At 33.6% G+C, this 17,940-nt stretch overlaps 1 protein-coding gene across 1 annotated transcript; it reads left to right on the forward strand.

The window, feature by feature from the left end:
- Window positions 1–211: 211 nt before the first annotated feature.
- LOC149076346 (uncharacterized) lies at window positions 212–9,266 on the forward strand. The gene is made up of 3 exons (XM_089243912.1): window positions 212–379; window positions 5,436–5,498; window positions 6,912–9,266. The coding sequence occupies exons 1-3, from the start codon at window positions 359–361 to the stop codon at window positions 8,763–8,765; spliced, it is 1,938 nt and encodes a 645-aa protein (XP_089100038.1). The 5' UTR covers window positions 212–358; the 3' UTR covers window positions 8,766–9,266.
- The last annotated feature ends 8,674 nt before the right edge of the window (window positions 9,267–17,940 follow it).

Genomic DNA, 17,940 nt, shown 5'->3' on the forward strand with positions numbered 1-17,940 from the left:
GAAGCGGTCTTTTATTTTTTTTCTGTATTTTTTATTTATTCATTCTCTGGTGCTTCTTTTGTGGCTCGTAAGAAAAACTAGACCATTAGATACGGTTTAAAAAGATGAGAGTGCCCACTGCCCTGTCCACTGCTTGGAAGAGTGAGCATAGATACGACGGTAGGAGTATAAAACAAAAATATCGGCATTATTCTTTTTCCTTTCACTACTCGACTTACTTCCCTTCGTAGAATTTTCAGTTCCGTGTACAGCAGGCCTAAGCATCTTGACTAGGAGTATACGAGCTAAGAAATCAAGGGCTCAACACAACTTCACTAGAAATCCGAGAATCTTTATTTGATATGGTGAATATTATCTAATGATGTTCAGGATGTTCAAGGTAAGAAATTCCAAATCTTTTTATTTTATCTAATACAAATACAAACACAAAGGCCACAACAGGTAAATTGCCCAACGAGGTGATTGACTACAAATACAGCTAAATATGACTGAAATATGGCAACCTAAAACAAATGATTATATCCAAAATCAATTAATAATATATAATATACTGCCCATAAAACAGATTATGTTATCTTTTTTAAGTATGGATTGCTTCTCGATTTATCCCGACATGTTCATTGACCCCTGGCAAGCTATTCTATTATTCAACAACCCTATAAGAGAAAATTTTCCTGCGACACCACAATCTGTAGTTGTCCCCTTACTAAACGTTGCTACCGCTGCTACACCACACATGCACCTCGTCCATATTCCTCTGCGGAATTTCTAAGGAATTGGTGCATTTTGGAATGTGCGTGTACGTGTCGTGAGTCTTCATGAAGTTTGTTACTGTGTAATGCTTGTTATGTGTAGTGCTGCCATCTGCCATCAATTTTTCTAACTACGAGTGAAGTGCAATGATTGAATAGTTATACCGTTGTGACGAGGCTTTTTAAAGATGAGATCGGCTCGCATTCGCGCAAATGGTACTGGTGTTCCCTTGTCGAAGCAATTGATTGACGGTGTATTAATAACTTGGTTCATCCCATCCATCCCGTTGAAAATTTTAAACACTTCGATCACATTCCACTCCCCCGACATCCACGTTCTTTCAATGTTAACATTTTCGAGAAATCAAATCTCTCTTCGTAGTTTAAGTCTTGTGTGCCAACAAGAGAACGCGTAGTTCTTCTGTGGAACCCTCAACCAAGTCTATGTCCTTCTGTAGGTATAGTCTCCAAAACTTTACAGCACACTCCTGTCCAGGACAAACTAAGCCTCAGAAAAAGCGGGAGAATGATTTTAGGATTAAAAAAAATATATTTTATACTTTTCCAAGGTTGTATAAGGGAAGATCTCAGTAGTGAGACCTTCTTTTCTCACTACTGAGAGATCGACATGACTTTTTCAGCAGTTCCGGTTTTAACAGACACCCTCGAAAGAACAAAACTGGTGAGAAATTTGAAAATATATTAAAGGCATGATTATGAGAGCTAGAGAGATATAAAAAATATCATTATAGAGGAATTTGTACAAATCCTTTAAAAGAATTATCCTTGAGTTTCGCATTAGACTATAGCAGGGGGTTCTCAAATTGTGCACCGCGGCATTCTGGTGTGTCGCAATTTAAGTCAGGTCTACCGCTCTAAAGAATGGTTGCTCTGGGAAGCCGCGGATAAAAGATCAGGAAGCATTAGGCGAAAGGGCACAGCTAGTGGAAAACGTTTGAGAACCCCTGAACTATGTATAGGAAATTCCAACCAGGATTTCAAAAACCATCGTGTTACATAGGATACATCAATTATCATTGTAGAGAGATTTCACTTTATATTACAAACTTTTACATGAATTTTACGAGTATAGAATGTATGCGAGGATTATAGAATGAAGTTTTTATTTTTTTTTTAATTCCCCAATTCATAAGATTGTATGTACTTAAAAACCTGTATTTTTTATAATATTGGATTTGCCATTGCATTATAAAATGTATGGTATTTAAAAGTAGTTAAAATTAATTATCATCTCCGAGAAAAAGGCATTTATAAAACACTTTATTTGGGGTAACTCAAAAAAGTCAAGTAATATTGAATAGTGAGTTTTAATGAAAAACTAAAAATGAGATTAATCAAGGAGATCAATCAAATAAGATTCAATGATATCAGTCAAATAAGATTCAATGAGATCAATCAAATAAGATTCAATGATATCAGTCAAATAAGATTCAATGAGTCTATGACAATGAAAAATAATAATTTAGTAGTTTATTTTTATAGCTGATGATATGGTGGTGTTGTCGCTGTTATTTATTTACAAAATATACAGATAGCAATCTTCTTTATCTGCCGCAGAACGGTCAAGCTGAGCCCACAATAATGTATGAGCTACATTATATTATTATAACAGGGGCTCTGGTAACCTGACGAAGAATGATGCTCAGCGGTTGTAGACTTATATATTGTAAACACTGGCATGAGCCCACACTGGGGCAGCATACGTCATAATAGGACGAATGATTTTGGAAAGAATGAATGTTTTGAAAAAAGTTACATTATTCCTCAACGTTTTAGCCGGTCTTGTAGAAATGTGATTCTGGATAACATCCCAACTGTTAGTGAGGCCTTATTAATTACGTACGTCACCTGAGGAGAAAATGGCAGCGACTTATCTAGTGTACATTCTAGATATTTGATTTACTAACAACGTGTTTCCGATGTATATGAGTGTCCTTGGAAACTTGTACCTTCTAGTGAACATAATACGTTGACATTTTTTATGATTTAATTTTATATCGTTGTCTCGACACCGGTCTTCAGTTGATTCTTGTAAATTTTCGATTTGTTCTGTCTTTTATTGTGATAGGTTAATGGGATGGACCACTGTGATTTATTATTCTTAATATTTAATATAATATATTCTCTTTGTGTATGATATCGTTATGCAGGATGAGCAAAATCCTGGACACATATAAAAAATTTATAAAAATCAACGACAGAAAAAGTGTGGTTTGCACCAAAATACTCCTCCATACGTCGAGGTGTTTTTGTTTTGTTTGGTGAATAATAAAAAACAAGTTCAGAATTTGACTCGTAGATAATGCTGTTTGACAAGAAATCTCTACATTAAATGTGACATACAGAGCGAAAAACCCTTTCAGACCCGAACATTTATTTTTTGGAATTTTCAAAATATTTTTGCATTTTTGACACAAAAAATGCATTAAAAACATAAATGCAGCAAAAATCTTTATTATAGTTATTGAAGAAATGATTCACTTCTTTAAATTTTTTTCAGCCAAGGTATATTCATTTTCACATACAATTTTTTCTAGTATTTTATTTCTAAATGTTATGCAATATATAAATCACACTTTTCTCTAACCCAAAACTCCAATCTTTCAAGTGAGGGCTTAAGTCCTTGAGGGCAAAAGAGAAAAAATCTATAGGGGAAAAAAGCAATGCACACATTTGTGGCATCAGGGTCTGAAAGGGGTAATTAAAGTTAATTCGGATTTTTTTTTTACATAAAACTACAACATTTCAATATAAGAACTCGGGCTACATCTAAACAGGTAAAAGGGTGTTCATATTGAAATGTGGTAGTTTTACGCAACGCAAAGCCACCTCGTTGGGCATTTTGCTTGTTATGGCGTTGTATTTGTGTAAAATGCATTAAACATCAAATATGAGCTGTTTGTGTAGCATTTTATGCGCTTGTCGATCTTTTTTATTATTCATCAAAAAAGAAAATCTCGACGCATTAATATGTAATTTTGTGCAAAAACCACAATTTTTTTTGTCCATCGATTGATTTTGTATCAGTTTTTAAAATATGTCCAGGACTTTTCACTTACTCTGTATAATCAGAGGCGGATTTAACAGCAGGTGCAACGGACGCTCCCAACTTCTAAAGGGTCCCCGCGAAACTCCAACATATTGCACTTAATATAAGGGCCCAATAGTTTCTTCTGAGTCCGTGGCCTTAGCCAACCTTAATCCGTCTCTGTATATAATCTGTAATGATTTTAATTTACTTCCTACATGAAGTTTATATACAAAAAGAATACAACATTGTATTTAATATTTTAGAATTTCGAAGCGGATTCATCTATCTAATGTCTGAATGTATGCATCTGGATGAACATTCTAGCGTCTTTCAATTATACAAAATTACTTTTGGTTTATTAAACCATTTGAAAAAAAGTTTTAATTATAAAATGATTGACGTATTGACAAATTCATCATGCATACTGATGTTCTGAATAAAAGATATCTGCATGCATCGACAGGAAAATTTACTATGTACAATGTGCGCGCATGATGAATTAGGACGTTTGATTGATTTATATCTTCTATGCAAAACACTCGCGTAGAATTAACAAACATTATTGTTACGTGATTGATCACCTCGGGAATTTATATGTATCTCACGATCCAAAATTATTTGTTTTTCAATAATGACCTCAATTTTTAATCAATGATCGACTGATTCTAAACAAACATGGTATAGTTTAGTAGAAATATTTTGTGTATCTAAAAGTCCTCGATAAATAAAATAATGACATTTATCTTCGTGAATAAACAAATTTTGCATTGAGTGTCTCATTATTGTATGATAATTTGAGGAAAAAACTCAAATTTTGAAGAAAATGTTTTAAAGGAATGGATGCACGCAAATTTTCTAAAAAATAAATTTTCAAATTCTTGAATTTTCAAATACAATGAAATTTTCCTTCGTCTGCGTTGGAGTTTGTTTTCTATCTACTCTAGAAATATTTCAATGTAAAATGTTGTCAGACATTATAAAGATAACTCTGTTTTCCCCTAAAATGCTCTTTTCCAAAGAAACTAAGTTTTTGTCAGATAAAGAACATTTTTTTACAATACCACTTATTCAAATGTCTTCAATCTTTGCGTGTCTCTCGTCATTAAAATGTTGCATACTTTAACGAGAGAAATTTCTTATTAAAATGATTTTGAAAAATTTTATGGTACAAAATAGAGAAATTGAAAACATTTGCATGTTGTCTAGTTAAAATTCAAGTCAAAAACAACCGATAATTAAAATACAAAATGCTCTCATTAAATATCTATAGAATTGAAGAAAAAAATTCAGTGCCTAAAGGGAATAGAAAATTTTTAAATGTTTTTTAATTGAAGAGGAGTTTTTTCTCATAGAAAAGCACGGGAAGCCAAGATCGTGCAACAACCCAATTAATAAATTTACCGCAATTTTTGCATAGAAAATAGATAAATTTACCATGGAATATTCTAAATTAGATAAATGTATTATGATATTTTGAAATAGATACAAAAAATGCATTGTGATATTTTTAAATGGATAAATTTATTATGATATTTTAAAATAGATAAATTTATTGTAGAATATTTTACAATAGATAAATTTATTACTAAATGCTGTAAAATATTGCTCGATTTTTTTTCTCGTTTCATTAGATAGTTCTAGCCGCATTTCTGACTGTTTCAATTAAGACTGTGACGGAAGCTGCAATAATGAAGGTATTTTTACAAATTATGTATCGTTCGATTTCATCAAGTGAACTTAATCAACGCATTTACTTGTTTTCTTTCAATATATTAAAGAACAGAGGTACACGTTAGTCACTCTAAAATTTTGGAATGCAAAATGAATAAGCAGTTACTTCATACTTTTTTATTTCATCTCCTCGAAGCGTATTTTGTTATCGGTCATACTGATTTTCATCGGTGTAAACCAAGAATTCCAGAGCCCATTCTTATTGCCCAAAGAGAGAATTGAGTCAAACAGAACTCTTTAGAGCATTTTTTATTAGTTGATTTTTTTTAAACTGGGCATGAACTCGATCTATCGTCATTGTAGACAATTTAAACGGTGTTTTCCTAAAAGCAGGATTTTTTGCGCTGCGTATAGCGTAAGTAAGATAGCTTTAAGAGTGGGAATTGGTTAAAAAACTTGAATTTCAGGTTTTTAACCCTTCGGCTACGGGAATACTCGGAGATATATTTCTCTCAAAACGGCAGCGTAAAAAAATTCCATATTTTTTCAGTTGTCTTTTGTAAAGATAGATGACAAACTCATACGTTGCAAATAACAGTGAAACATAAGTCGGACACAGTATAAGACGGAAACGTGTCTTCGACGGAATCAAGAAATAGTCCCTTCCTTGATTAATGCTTTTATGTGCACCTTCATAAAACAGATACCTTTATAAAATGGAATATTATTACAGGCTTTTGACGTTTCGTTTCATCAGGTTTCACTGTATAATACAATCCACAAAAAGGTGTGATATAAGTAGAGAATCTGGGTTCGAACCCGTAATCATCCACAAAATAGTAAGTGGTGTGAGACAAGCACCTCTATCACTACCCAATAATGTGCACCCATGTTATTTTGCACAAGCAAATCTGTTAGAAAAATTATTTTAAAAAAACTTAAAAATGAATATATACGCGTACTCCATCTATATGCCATTTTAAGAACGTAATGTAAAAAAGAAAAAAAAAACGCAGATCATCACAGGACGATTGAGCAATCTACTACGCTGATCAACTGTAAATGATGTGAGCAACCAATCAACAATCTTGGTTTTTCATCACCTACGTCCATTCGGGTCTTGACGAAACTCTATGAAAAAAACTAAAAACACTTGTTTCTGATGACCAAAAATTCGTTTCCGTGAAAGCTACATTTGGAATTCAAAAAACAAGGTGAACATAGTATCAGACAAAGGCTTTTCTTCAGAGAAAAGAAAACTTATGCTATTTTTTAGACCAGTACTCACAAAAGATAAGTGAACAAAATTTTTCATACGTTCACACGAAAACCACTTGAAAACTTCGGGTATGCATGAATCAAAATGTATATATTTTTAAATTCAAAGTCATGTTAATTATTTTACATACTTAAAGCTCATTTCGATGCCATTCCAGAATAATTGGAATCGTCCTCTGCTTCTCAACCTTGACAAACTCCACGCCGTCGTTCTACCGTATGAAAGAGACCACGTTCCGAGCGAATCAACTGTGGTTCCAGTTAGTGTTTTCGAGGGAATTTCACCATCAATGAGACCGAGACTGCCATGGAAACCTTTAATTCAAGAAGACGTCCCGAATACAGAAGACTTACTTTTTGTTTCTTCTGCTCTACACAAGACTGTCAGTGAATTAAACACTCAACGGATTCCACCGATATTTTTCAAATTGAGAAACGCGCGTAATTTGCATATGAGGAAAGATGAAGTTCCACAGATATCCACTTCAGAACTCAGCCGGAGGCATTTTTTGAACCCTTTGCCTATCAGGATGGTTCCGATGCTGGAATCGAAGCCCCGAATAACTCGGAGGATAGGTAATGAAGCGTCAGTGCTTGGGCATAACTTCGATTTGATCCGATCTCTATCTCAGATGTCTATTTCACCCTACTTGCTTTCACCATCTTATACGAATCCGATAGCGTTCGGAGGAATGCCTACACCATTCGCTAGTTTACCAATTATGGAAAGTCCTGCCAGGCCGAATCCTTATCCTGCCGCTCCTTATAATATATTCCCCTATTCAATGAGCCCGAATATTCAGCTTTTAAAAAATCACCCGATAAAAATGATTCATGGATCAGAGATTGAGGATGACAATGGCTACCTTCGTAACCCAAATAAAGGTGGTGCGAATTCTGAAAACAATCAACTGCAACATTTAATAATGAATCGAGTACCAGCGCCACCAAAGTTCGATGGTCACGAGATTCCCCATACAACAAGTAGACATCCTAACTTTGATTCAGCAATCACGAATATTCCTTTTCCTCAACATGCCAAACCTTCGATTCTAGATTTCACACCACGACCTTTTATTTCACCTTTCCAGTTATTCCCGTTTGATAAGATGAACGAGATTTCAAATGACCCTCCGACTACAAAAATCATTACCATCCGTGATTTAGTTTCATTTCCTCAGAGGAATAGGATCACCAGTCAAAATGATTATGCTAACAATCAGCCACCAGCGGCCATTCGTACGCCACCGAACCACCAAAACGCAAGATTTCGGGGAACTATTACAGAAATAAAACCACATTCACGAGAAGTTCATAATTCGAATGAAGACGAAGAAAATCATAATTACAATAGGAAAAACCACGCTGGACAATCCAGACCGTATGGCCACCGCATTAATAATAGCCCTGTAGAAACACGGAATCCACGTTACCACAACCCTTCTAGGCCATCAGATATTGAACCACCGAGTCAGGAATTCGTTGTTTCCAATACTCTCCGAGTTGGACCAGAAAAGTACCGTCAGAGTCATTACTCGACACCGAGGTATAATAACGCTTTTCCCGGACACGTCCGTGTTAATCGCGAACATCCTCATTCGGGCCGAACATTTCCTGGCGAATATCGTAAGCCGATCGAAGTCACTATGAACGACGGTAATGATCAGGAGAACTTCGGACAGTCTGGTAATCCTGAAAGGTTCTACACCTCCGGGTACCGAGATAAAGAGAATCAAAGACCGGAATTCGAAGATTTCGTACAATCAGATGAACCCGTTTCAGATATGGACATTGTCAAAAGTCCAATGCATAGCCATCACGGGTACATGAATTCAAGACCAGGTATCGAAAGAGATTACATTCCTCGTTCGGAAGATGACTCGATGGGTCACAAGCCGAACTACAACGAAATACCCGAAGGTCCTGGAGCTGTTGCTGAGAACAGACTTCCTGTACAGTTTCATCGTACCAGTGACAGTTCGCACAACGATGACAGCTCAATGAAAGAGTAACTGGGATCTCGCACAAGTTTGCATCGACATCATTACGTTCGGTGATGCACCATCAAAACAATGGAGTCAGTGTTTTTCGAACTAAGTATTTCTTATGCAGAGTGGTTATAAATAAACTGACACCACTCAGACGTATGTAGAGTCCATTCTGATGGAGGTATTTAGATCAAACTTGGTATATAAGATATATGAACCATGGAAGAAAAGAAAGATTCAATAAAAATTAGTTAAATTTTAACCACCACATGAAAAGTGTCGCTTTTTTTATCGCAGTTATTTTTTTCCTATGATACAAATAACGTTTATACCACGTTTCAATGAAATACGTCCATCACAACGGGTTCTCGTAGGTCGGAATAGTGTCAGTATAATTTAAGCTGAGTAGTGCCGGTTTAGTTATTCTAACACTACTTCGACTTATGTAGCCCCTGTTTTGGTGGACGTATTTCATTGAAACATGGCATATGACGTTTGGACCCTGGGAAAAATGTAACTGAAATAGAAAAAGCGCACCTTTTTCAGGTGGCCAAAAATGTAACTACTTTTTTATTGAATCTTTCTTTTCCCATACATTCAGTTCATACATTCTATGTACCGACACCAAATTTCATCAAAATACCTCCATTAGAATGGAATACCTCCATCAGAATGGGTGATCCATTGGTCTGAGTAGTGTCAGTTTATTTGTAAACATCTTATATAACACTTCAACTCTTATTTTTTTTATTGCAATGGTTCGTTGGTAATTGTAATTGTGAAATACATATTTTTTTGGAAAATGAACTGTATCATATTTGTAATAGTTTTTATAAAGATATAACTATTATCTCAATCTATCTCTCTCTCGGGAAACTAGATGAAAATTGGGAGAAATCAGAAAATACACTCATTCATTCGTCACATATCAGACCTGGATGTGCAAGATTATCGAAATCACTTGATTATTGGAAGTCAGTTAAAAAAGGCAATTTATCAATATATCTAATATAAACTTTGCTCACAGACATACACTGGCATGTTTTTCTTTTCTATGCTCAAAGAAAACCCGCCTAAAAAATGCTAGATTACTGGATGTGCCGGATTAGCGCATAGTTGGATTTTCGGGAGTCTACTGTATTAAAATTGAATTATGCTTATAGTTATAAATTATTGTTATATTATTGTAACTAAAAATATCATTTCACATAATATAGAACCAAAGCTAAAGGAAAATAGCAGAGAGAGGAAAAAAAAACACACGAAATCTAACACGTTTCGACGCAATACGAGTTTCGTCTCTTCAGAGACGTATTGCATTTTCAGGTAATACAGGTTGATCATTTTGATTTTATCACCTAGATGGATCCAGATTTCGACTGATAAATTTCGATCACTTCAGTAGACAGCACAACTATATTGCAATTTACTCCCCACGGGGGGGAAGGGAATGGATTATGCTTGTTGAAGTCAGTTGTTTAGTCGTCAGTCAGGCCAGAATAATTATTTTAAATTAAATGCATTTTAAATAAGGAAATTCAGACAGTATTTTCATGAATATTTTTCTATATTCTTAAAATCCTTGAAAGCAATGATTCTCGTGGGTTGGGTATCCTGGAGAAATTTCGCCGTTGTGATCAAATGTGGCAAATATCTAGTTCTGGTAATGTCCCGATTGCTGCTCTACACAGCCGGGGGTTCCCTAATACGTGGATATTATTTTGAAAATTCCGAAAAGATAAAGAGATTTAGAAACGGTGTTCTGCCTAAAGGTATAAAAATACACATGTAACACTCGATTGTTCATGGTTGTTTCGTAATTATTATCAGGTGCATAAAATTTCTTAATGTAAGATTTTTTCATTTATTCTCAGGGTGATTTACCAGTGCTTTACCCTTTCAAACCTCGTCATACAAATGTGTGGGTTACTGTAGAATTTTTGACTCCAAAATTTTGTGTGTAAAGATGAACATATTCTGCATCATCTTTGGCTAAAAAATTTTTAACGAATTGAATTCATTCCTCACAAAAAAAAGTTGAAAATTTAAAGAAAAAAAATTGGAAAGTAAAGATTTGCTGACATTGATGTTTTTATTGCAAAATATTTTAAAAATTCCAAAAAAAGAATATGTTCGGGTCTAAAGGGTTAAATATCTCTCACAGATATAAAACCTCTCGGTTGTGCAATGAAATAAATCTGGATATTTTTGAACAGAGCATATGATCTTATTATAGGCAAAATGAGATCAGAGAGAGAACTGCACTTCACACTTGCAATAACTTTTTAAAAGAAATTAGTCACATCATGAAACACTTTCTTCTGTGGATTGTGAAAATCCAGTAATTTTTTTTTTTTTTGTGGTTTTTATAACGTGGGTATTGATTTCTATGAATTTTTTATGGATATAGCAACTCGATAGAAATGTTTGCGCTTATAGTATTATAATTTTCATATCAGATGTAAATAAAAATATATGTACTAATCGTCCTTTTCTTTTTTACTTTGTTCTGTCTTTCAGTTGATCTGAAATTGCGATTTATATCTGTATTGTATAATGCATTTCATTGTTCTCGGGAGAGGTATAAAACATATTTTTTTTACCAAATATTTAATGTCTTTTATTTTTCAAAATGGCATTCTGAATATCTGTCGGAAAGAGAAGCAGAAGAAAAATATTCCTATTGATATCAATTGCATGTCGAACATCTAATGAATATTGTTATTAGGATGTGTTTGAAAGACTTAAACTAAGATTCACATATTGTGATTTCATATTCATAAGTTTCTTTAAGATATTAAAATAGTATAAATATATATAACCATCTTTAAAAAATCAATTAAAATTTCTGTTACTTCTTCTATATGAAACTGATTGATTATTGAATAATTGAAGTTTTTTAATATTCGTGTTTCTCATAAATCATCTGCACCAATCGTATATTCATCGCTTATGTAAATTTAGTTCTTTTGATATATTCTTTATATGACTGAAATAAAATTTCACGAATCAGTTGTTTATTCACACGTATTGGCTGTTTTTTTAAACATATTTCTGTGTGTTTTCTTTTCCTTTTTCCTCACTTAATCACTTGCGTGAATACGTCTCTGAAAATTAAAATTACATAGTATTATACAGCAAATTTCTGATATGAACGTTTTTATCAACTGACTGAAGCGAAGATGAATTTATGAAAGAGAGAAAATTAAAAACTGCTCTCTTGCGGGGAATCGAATGAGTACACGAGCTATAACGAAAGATTGAGATATTGGTTGCCTTTGCGGCTAGTGCTCTAGTGCCCTTACCTAGACAGTGAGAACGTGTGTTCGGTTTCTCGCAAGGACAGCTAAATTTTCTCTCGTTCCTAAATTCATCTTCGCTTCTGCCAGTTGTTAAAAATTATTATATGAATATCGGAGAGTGACACATTTATCATCCTAAGAAATTTCTGATACATTGCCCCGAAATGCACTATTCGTATAATGTTCCCAAATTTCAAGGCAGATCAGAAATATTCAGTATTTCTGTTCCATTGCCCGAAAAATGGCGAAATATTTTACGAAGAGTGTCGTATTGATTCTAAAATTGAAATAAAATATGAGGAAAATACTGGCAAAAGCAGCGAAGTTGAGCGGTGATAGCTTTTACTCTGACAGAATCATGACTAGAGGATTGAAATTCAATTTTATTTCGGTCTCCCGATCAAAGAAATTTCAATTGGTTGAATTTGTGTCTTTATCACAAGAAAAGTTACCCTTTAATTTGAATGCAAAGTCGAGGTGATATTTGTGATTAAAATTCTTGATTTGGTATATTTTTTACGTGTATAATGGCAAAATCTCAAAAGTTTGTCTTCGATCAAGCGGGAAGAGTAGCATGAAACAAGATATTCAATCACCAAATATCTCAATGATGTGTCTTCATATAATTACAGAAAAATTATAAACTATAATTAATAACTATAGTTTTATTGAAATTTTATTAAACTCTCAATTTTATTTCCAGAAAGAAATTTCTTTTGGTAGCCTATATGAAAGAAAGTCACAAGTTTTGTTAATTAAAGCCCTTTTAAATTTTAATATTTATATTTCCCCTAATTTTTTATTTTATGGAAATGCAACTATGACCTCTAAATTTCGTTCTTTTTAATGCCTTTTTTCTCTATTTTATTTTAATTTTGGTACGAAGTGAACCGACCACAGAATTTGAGACAACGATAGTGAAACATCCTGTATTCCTCCTGCTTCACTTTTTTATTCCTCACACCTTCTTTCACATTCCACAATTTATTGTGCAAGGTGTTTCCTAGACAATAAATTGCAGAACGTGCAAGAAATAAGAGATCTTATAATTTCTGTACCTATCTTTATCAATTGGCAGAAGGGGGTTGTCCACAACATGCTTAACACGCACCATAATCACTTGCATCATACGGATGTTTGACGAACTTGATTTGAAGTCTCTCAGTGAGTAAGAACAAGCTTTCGGTTCATAGTGGTCCCCAATATTTTCGGGTTTATAATTTTGAAGGTAGATGGACCAAATTAAATTTTTGCTATGAATTTTAAACTTAGTTACAACTGCAATAGAGATTGGTGCATTTTAGTTTGTAACTGGGAACTGTTGGAATATGGGGGTGAGGAGAACGATTGTCTCATTTAGTACGCATATCATATACGGGGAGAAATGTCCGAAGAACATTTTCCCTGAAAGACAATCCTTTTTTTATAACTGTTTTGAAATATATGACATCCATATTTGTATGGGTACCTTTTTCTCAGCCACCTCGTTGGACATTTTCCCTGTTGTGGCCTTGTATTTGCATTTGTAAGGAACGATTAATACTAAAAAAAATCAATGGAATAATCAGAATGAATGGAACCCAAAAATTAGAAAATGTTAATTGAGACAAACAATGAATGTCTAAATATTAAACATGGCAATATTTTTCCCCCATATATTACTCACGTATTGGATCAGTTTTCTCTTGTTAAGTCCAATATCAAAAATCATTTCCTAAGAAAAACCTTTCGTAATTATTTTTTATTATTTAAGAACAAATTCAGTTTATATATACGAGATAATATTTTTTTAAACATTAAACTACTGTAGTTACCGAATGGAAATTGCTCTCATTCTACCAAGTATGCCTATGCATGTGTTTACTGCCGGTCGAGTTGTCATACATTTCCACAAATCTGAATTTCTAAAGCTGCATGACTGTTTCCGGATTCAATCGTGCACCTTATTTTAATGAAATTTCGAAGATATAATTATAGTAAGAGCAATTAACGGTCATTGAAGAAAATAAGCAAAAAAACATTCAAATAGGAAATCAAAGAAAAATTACACAAAAAAAAGTAATTTTTCAACTTTTTAGACCAGTTATCAAAACTCGCCTTCCAGTTATGATAAGAAAATTTCTTTTCTTTCGCGTTCGAGATTTTCGGTATCAACGGGATACATCGTAGTGTTTGCACGGATTTTCTCGAACGTTCAGTCACATCACAAACAAGAGAAACGTTTGTATTGTCCATGTTAAGTGAAGGGTAGCAGTCGGAGAAAAAATTGGCGGGGGGAGTCCTTCATGTCCAAAAAAAAAATACACGGAAATTTTTTTGCGAGCATTTCAAACCATGACCCAGAATGACCAACATTGTAAAAAAAAAGTTATTCATTCTAACCAAAAAACTAGATATGTACTGATTAATTTAAAAGATAAAAAAAATCACTTCTTAAATGGATATAAAAGTTGCTGTCGGTCAGTTAACGGCTAAAATCTTTTATCCACTGGATATATTCTGTGTAAGCTACAAAATTTGTATCGTATTGGATTACTCCGAACTGCCATGATTTTTCAGGTGAGAATTTCCGATTTTCTTATTCTTGGTATGTAAATCAATTTCTATAGATAGTTACACCTTAGATATTTTTTCGGTTCACTTTTACGGATATTAATAAACATTGTAAATTTTTGAGCTATAAATCCACATTCATTCATTAAATTGTTTTTGTAGGTAGTAATTTTCGCACTGATTGCAGTTGCACAGGCTGGTCATCATCATGGATACGATCATCATCATCATGATGTATGTATGCGAGTTTTTATTTGCATTTCTTAATAGTCTGATAAGATAGTCTTTGACTTAAAGCATTGATAGCCCAGATTTAGTTTAAAATGAGATGGTACAAAAAAATATATACGTCTGTGACTGCTGTAACTAATTAATTTCACACATAACCATAGTGTGAACGGTTAACTCTCCAAGTTTCATTTGACGACTTTTGTTTTTAATTGGGTTGCTGTATTTTGGAAATATATGACATCCATATTTGTTATGGACATTTTTTTCTCAACAAATCGTTGGGCATTTTGCCTGTTGTGGCGTTGTATTTGTATTTGAAAGTTGCCAGTGCTAAAAAACTACGAAGCGTTGAATTTTTTGCATATTCTAGCACATCATAAGCTTTTATTTCACTTATGCTTTCATTTCAAATAACACCGCCTCTAGTGCCATTCATTTTTATTCACCTTGCATATTAATTAATTTACTTATCTTGTGTATCATTTATTAATGCATGCAAAATATGATTGCATGTGAATGATGAGCATTTTTGTCAATTATAAATGACTAAATTTCTCGATTATATGATTATTACATGAAATATTTCAGTGTTGACGGAAACAGTTGGAAATCGCTCAACCTATCTTTTTTATCTTTCTTTCCAACCACACATGGCCCAGACTGTATCAATTGTCAATCTTAGCTATTGCCCGGTTAAGGGGCATTACCGTGTCGGGAAAAAAATCGTTCGACTGGTCGAAAGTCCTCAACATCTAATTTATCATCGAGAATATATTGCTAGTCTTCTCGTTAATTTCGTTGTATCATGCAGGATCACCATCACCACCACAAGGCCCAGCCCTACCATTTTGGCTATGACGTGAAAGACCACCATGGCGCTCAGTACCGCAAAGAATCCAGCGACGGTCATGGATCCGTAAAAGGAAGCTATGGTTTCACGGACCATAAGGGCGTTCACAGAGAAGTCGATTACGTAGCGGACCATCACGGGTTCAGAGCCCAAGTGAAGACTAACGAGCCTGGAACTGCTTCGCATGATCCAGCGCACGTACACATGCATGCTCATCCTAATCACGCTTTACATCATGACCGTCACCACGATCATCATAAGCACCATGACCATCATCATCATCCCCATCATGATGATCATCATCACCATGCATACCACCATCAAAAACATCCTCACCACCACTAGGAGTCAGGCATCATTAGAAAGTGCAGTGGGAAAAATGTAATCTACATTTCGTTTTTTTTAATATTATTGAATTCTTATTTCGCAATTTAATTTTTTTTAATTTAATATTTTTATGTAGAGCTTATTTGTGATCTGCCTTTGTTATCTGTGTATTATATTATGTTACTGCGCAGAACTATATATGCTAAAATTTCTTTCTTATTTATGCGTTTGCTAGTATTGTGAAAGCAGAAAATTTCAGTAGCTCCAAAACACACACGCACACACACACACTAGATTAAGTGTTCTTCATGAAATTTATTGACGCAATAAATTTTTATTTCGCACTCTAACGAGCGTTAAGCGTTAAGTTTCCCCTTGGCTTTTCCCTCTGGACTAGAGGATTAAATTTTCTGCTCAATTTTAAGGGCTACATATCATTTTTTTTTACTTTTTACCGCGATGCTTTAGGTGAACGGATATATTTTATAGAAAATGTTTCATGTTTCTTTTTATACTTTGATGATTTTTATGAGATATATATAAATATCCTGTGGTTCTCCAATGCTAATCATTGTGAACTGTTCATTTTATTTGTGAATTGAATGTTTGAGTTTTGATTAAATTTATTTTGAAGAGAAAATGAGTTTCTTTCTTGTGGCTATCAAAAGCTTGCATATCGGTATCACATTTTTCAAACTTGTGAAATATGATTCGAAAAGAAATATACCGTACAAAAGTAAGTTAAATTAAATAATTGAATGTTGAATTAATATCAAAGAGAAATCATAATTCAAGGTTTAGCAACCCAGAAGAGTCATCGATAAGTAAGAATAACTAATCATAGAAAGTTTACATATGTATATGATATTTCATTTATTCAACACATGATATAGAAAAAAGGGAACCGGTTAAGAAAATATGCCTTTATTTCGGAAGAATTCTATTTTTCTCTGTTTTTTTTTTAATGAATTTGGAGAGAGCCAGCTTAAGAAAGAAAGTGAAAAATTATACACAAGTTTGAGTATTAAGACGTTTAAGAAGACAATGGGGGAAAACTACCAAGCCAATGAATGAAAAGAAGAAGAAGAAAAAATACATCCTCCATTTTTAAATTTCAAAAAAATAGGTTTTTCATGGTCTGTAGAGCGTGATTTTTAGTTTAATGACTCTGACCCAAGGCCTATCATTGTAAAACTTCCAATTTCTTTACTTCTATAATGATTGTATCTTATGACATCAATAATCACGTTTAAGCTGTTTTCAAAAGTCATTAAATAGTATTTAAAAGAGTTTTTGCGTAATTTATGTGTTTTCTTTAAATATGCATGTATTTTAAAGAGAAAAATTATTCAAATCATTTCAAAGATACTACTCTTTATTAAAGTACTTTTGTAATTTTTTCTGCGTAAATTAGCATTACATTAACAACGCCAGATTATTTAGAAGAAACAAAATGTAATTCTGTCGTTGGTAAAACTCAAAATCATTACAATTAAATTATTTTTAGTAGCAAACGTACAGTTGGGCCAAGACAGATAAGATAAATCCTCGTATAAACGAAGTCTTATAAGATGGTTTCACAAGCTGGATGATTAAAAAATAAATACATCATTTAATTATTAAATACAGTGAAACCACGCTACATGAATACTCAATATAACGACAAATCCATTCTCCAGACCATGAAACAAATGTGTTTCGTACACTTGAAATTAGTTTCCAGTAGTGAACTAAAGCAACAGCAGGAAAACTGAACGGGAGGATTCGAAGTTCATGCGAACTCTTATTAAAAATGCGCTGTGTCTTGTACATTGTGTGCCGCCTTTTTGTCGAGTCAGAATTTCTCATCTGTCTTCATGTTTTTTTATAAAATCGAATAAACATTAGAAACTCGATAATTCGACTACCTCGGAAACAGCAGAGGTTGATGCGCTAA

Source organism: Pholcus phalangioides, unplaced genomic scaffold (genome assembly GCF_987345545.1).
Source record: "Pholcus phalangioides strain wild (caught in Gottingen) unplaced genomic scaffold, Ppha-v1.0 ptg000015l_1, whole genome shotgun sequence".
Lineage (NCBI taxonomy): Eukaryota > Metazoa > Arthropoda > Arachnida > Araneae > Pholcidae > Pholcus > Pholcus phalangioides.

Excerpts from the sequence above, each read along its gene's own strand:
- LOC149076346 (XM_089243912.1), top strand. The coding sequence starts at position 359 with ATGATGTTCAGGATGTTCAAG. Across the intron at positions 380-5,435 it reads TGATGTTCAGGATGTTCAAG|ATAGTTCTAGCCGCATTTCT; the intron begins GTAAGAAATTCC and ends TCGTTTCATTAG. Across the intron at positions 5,499-6,911 it reads CGGAAGCTGCAATAATGAAG|AATAATTGGAATCGTCCTCT; the intron begins GTATTTTTACAA and ends ATGCCATTCCAG.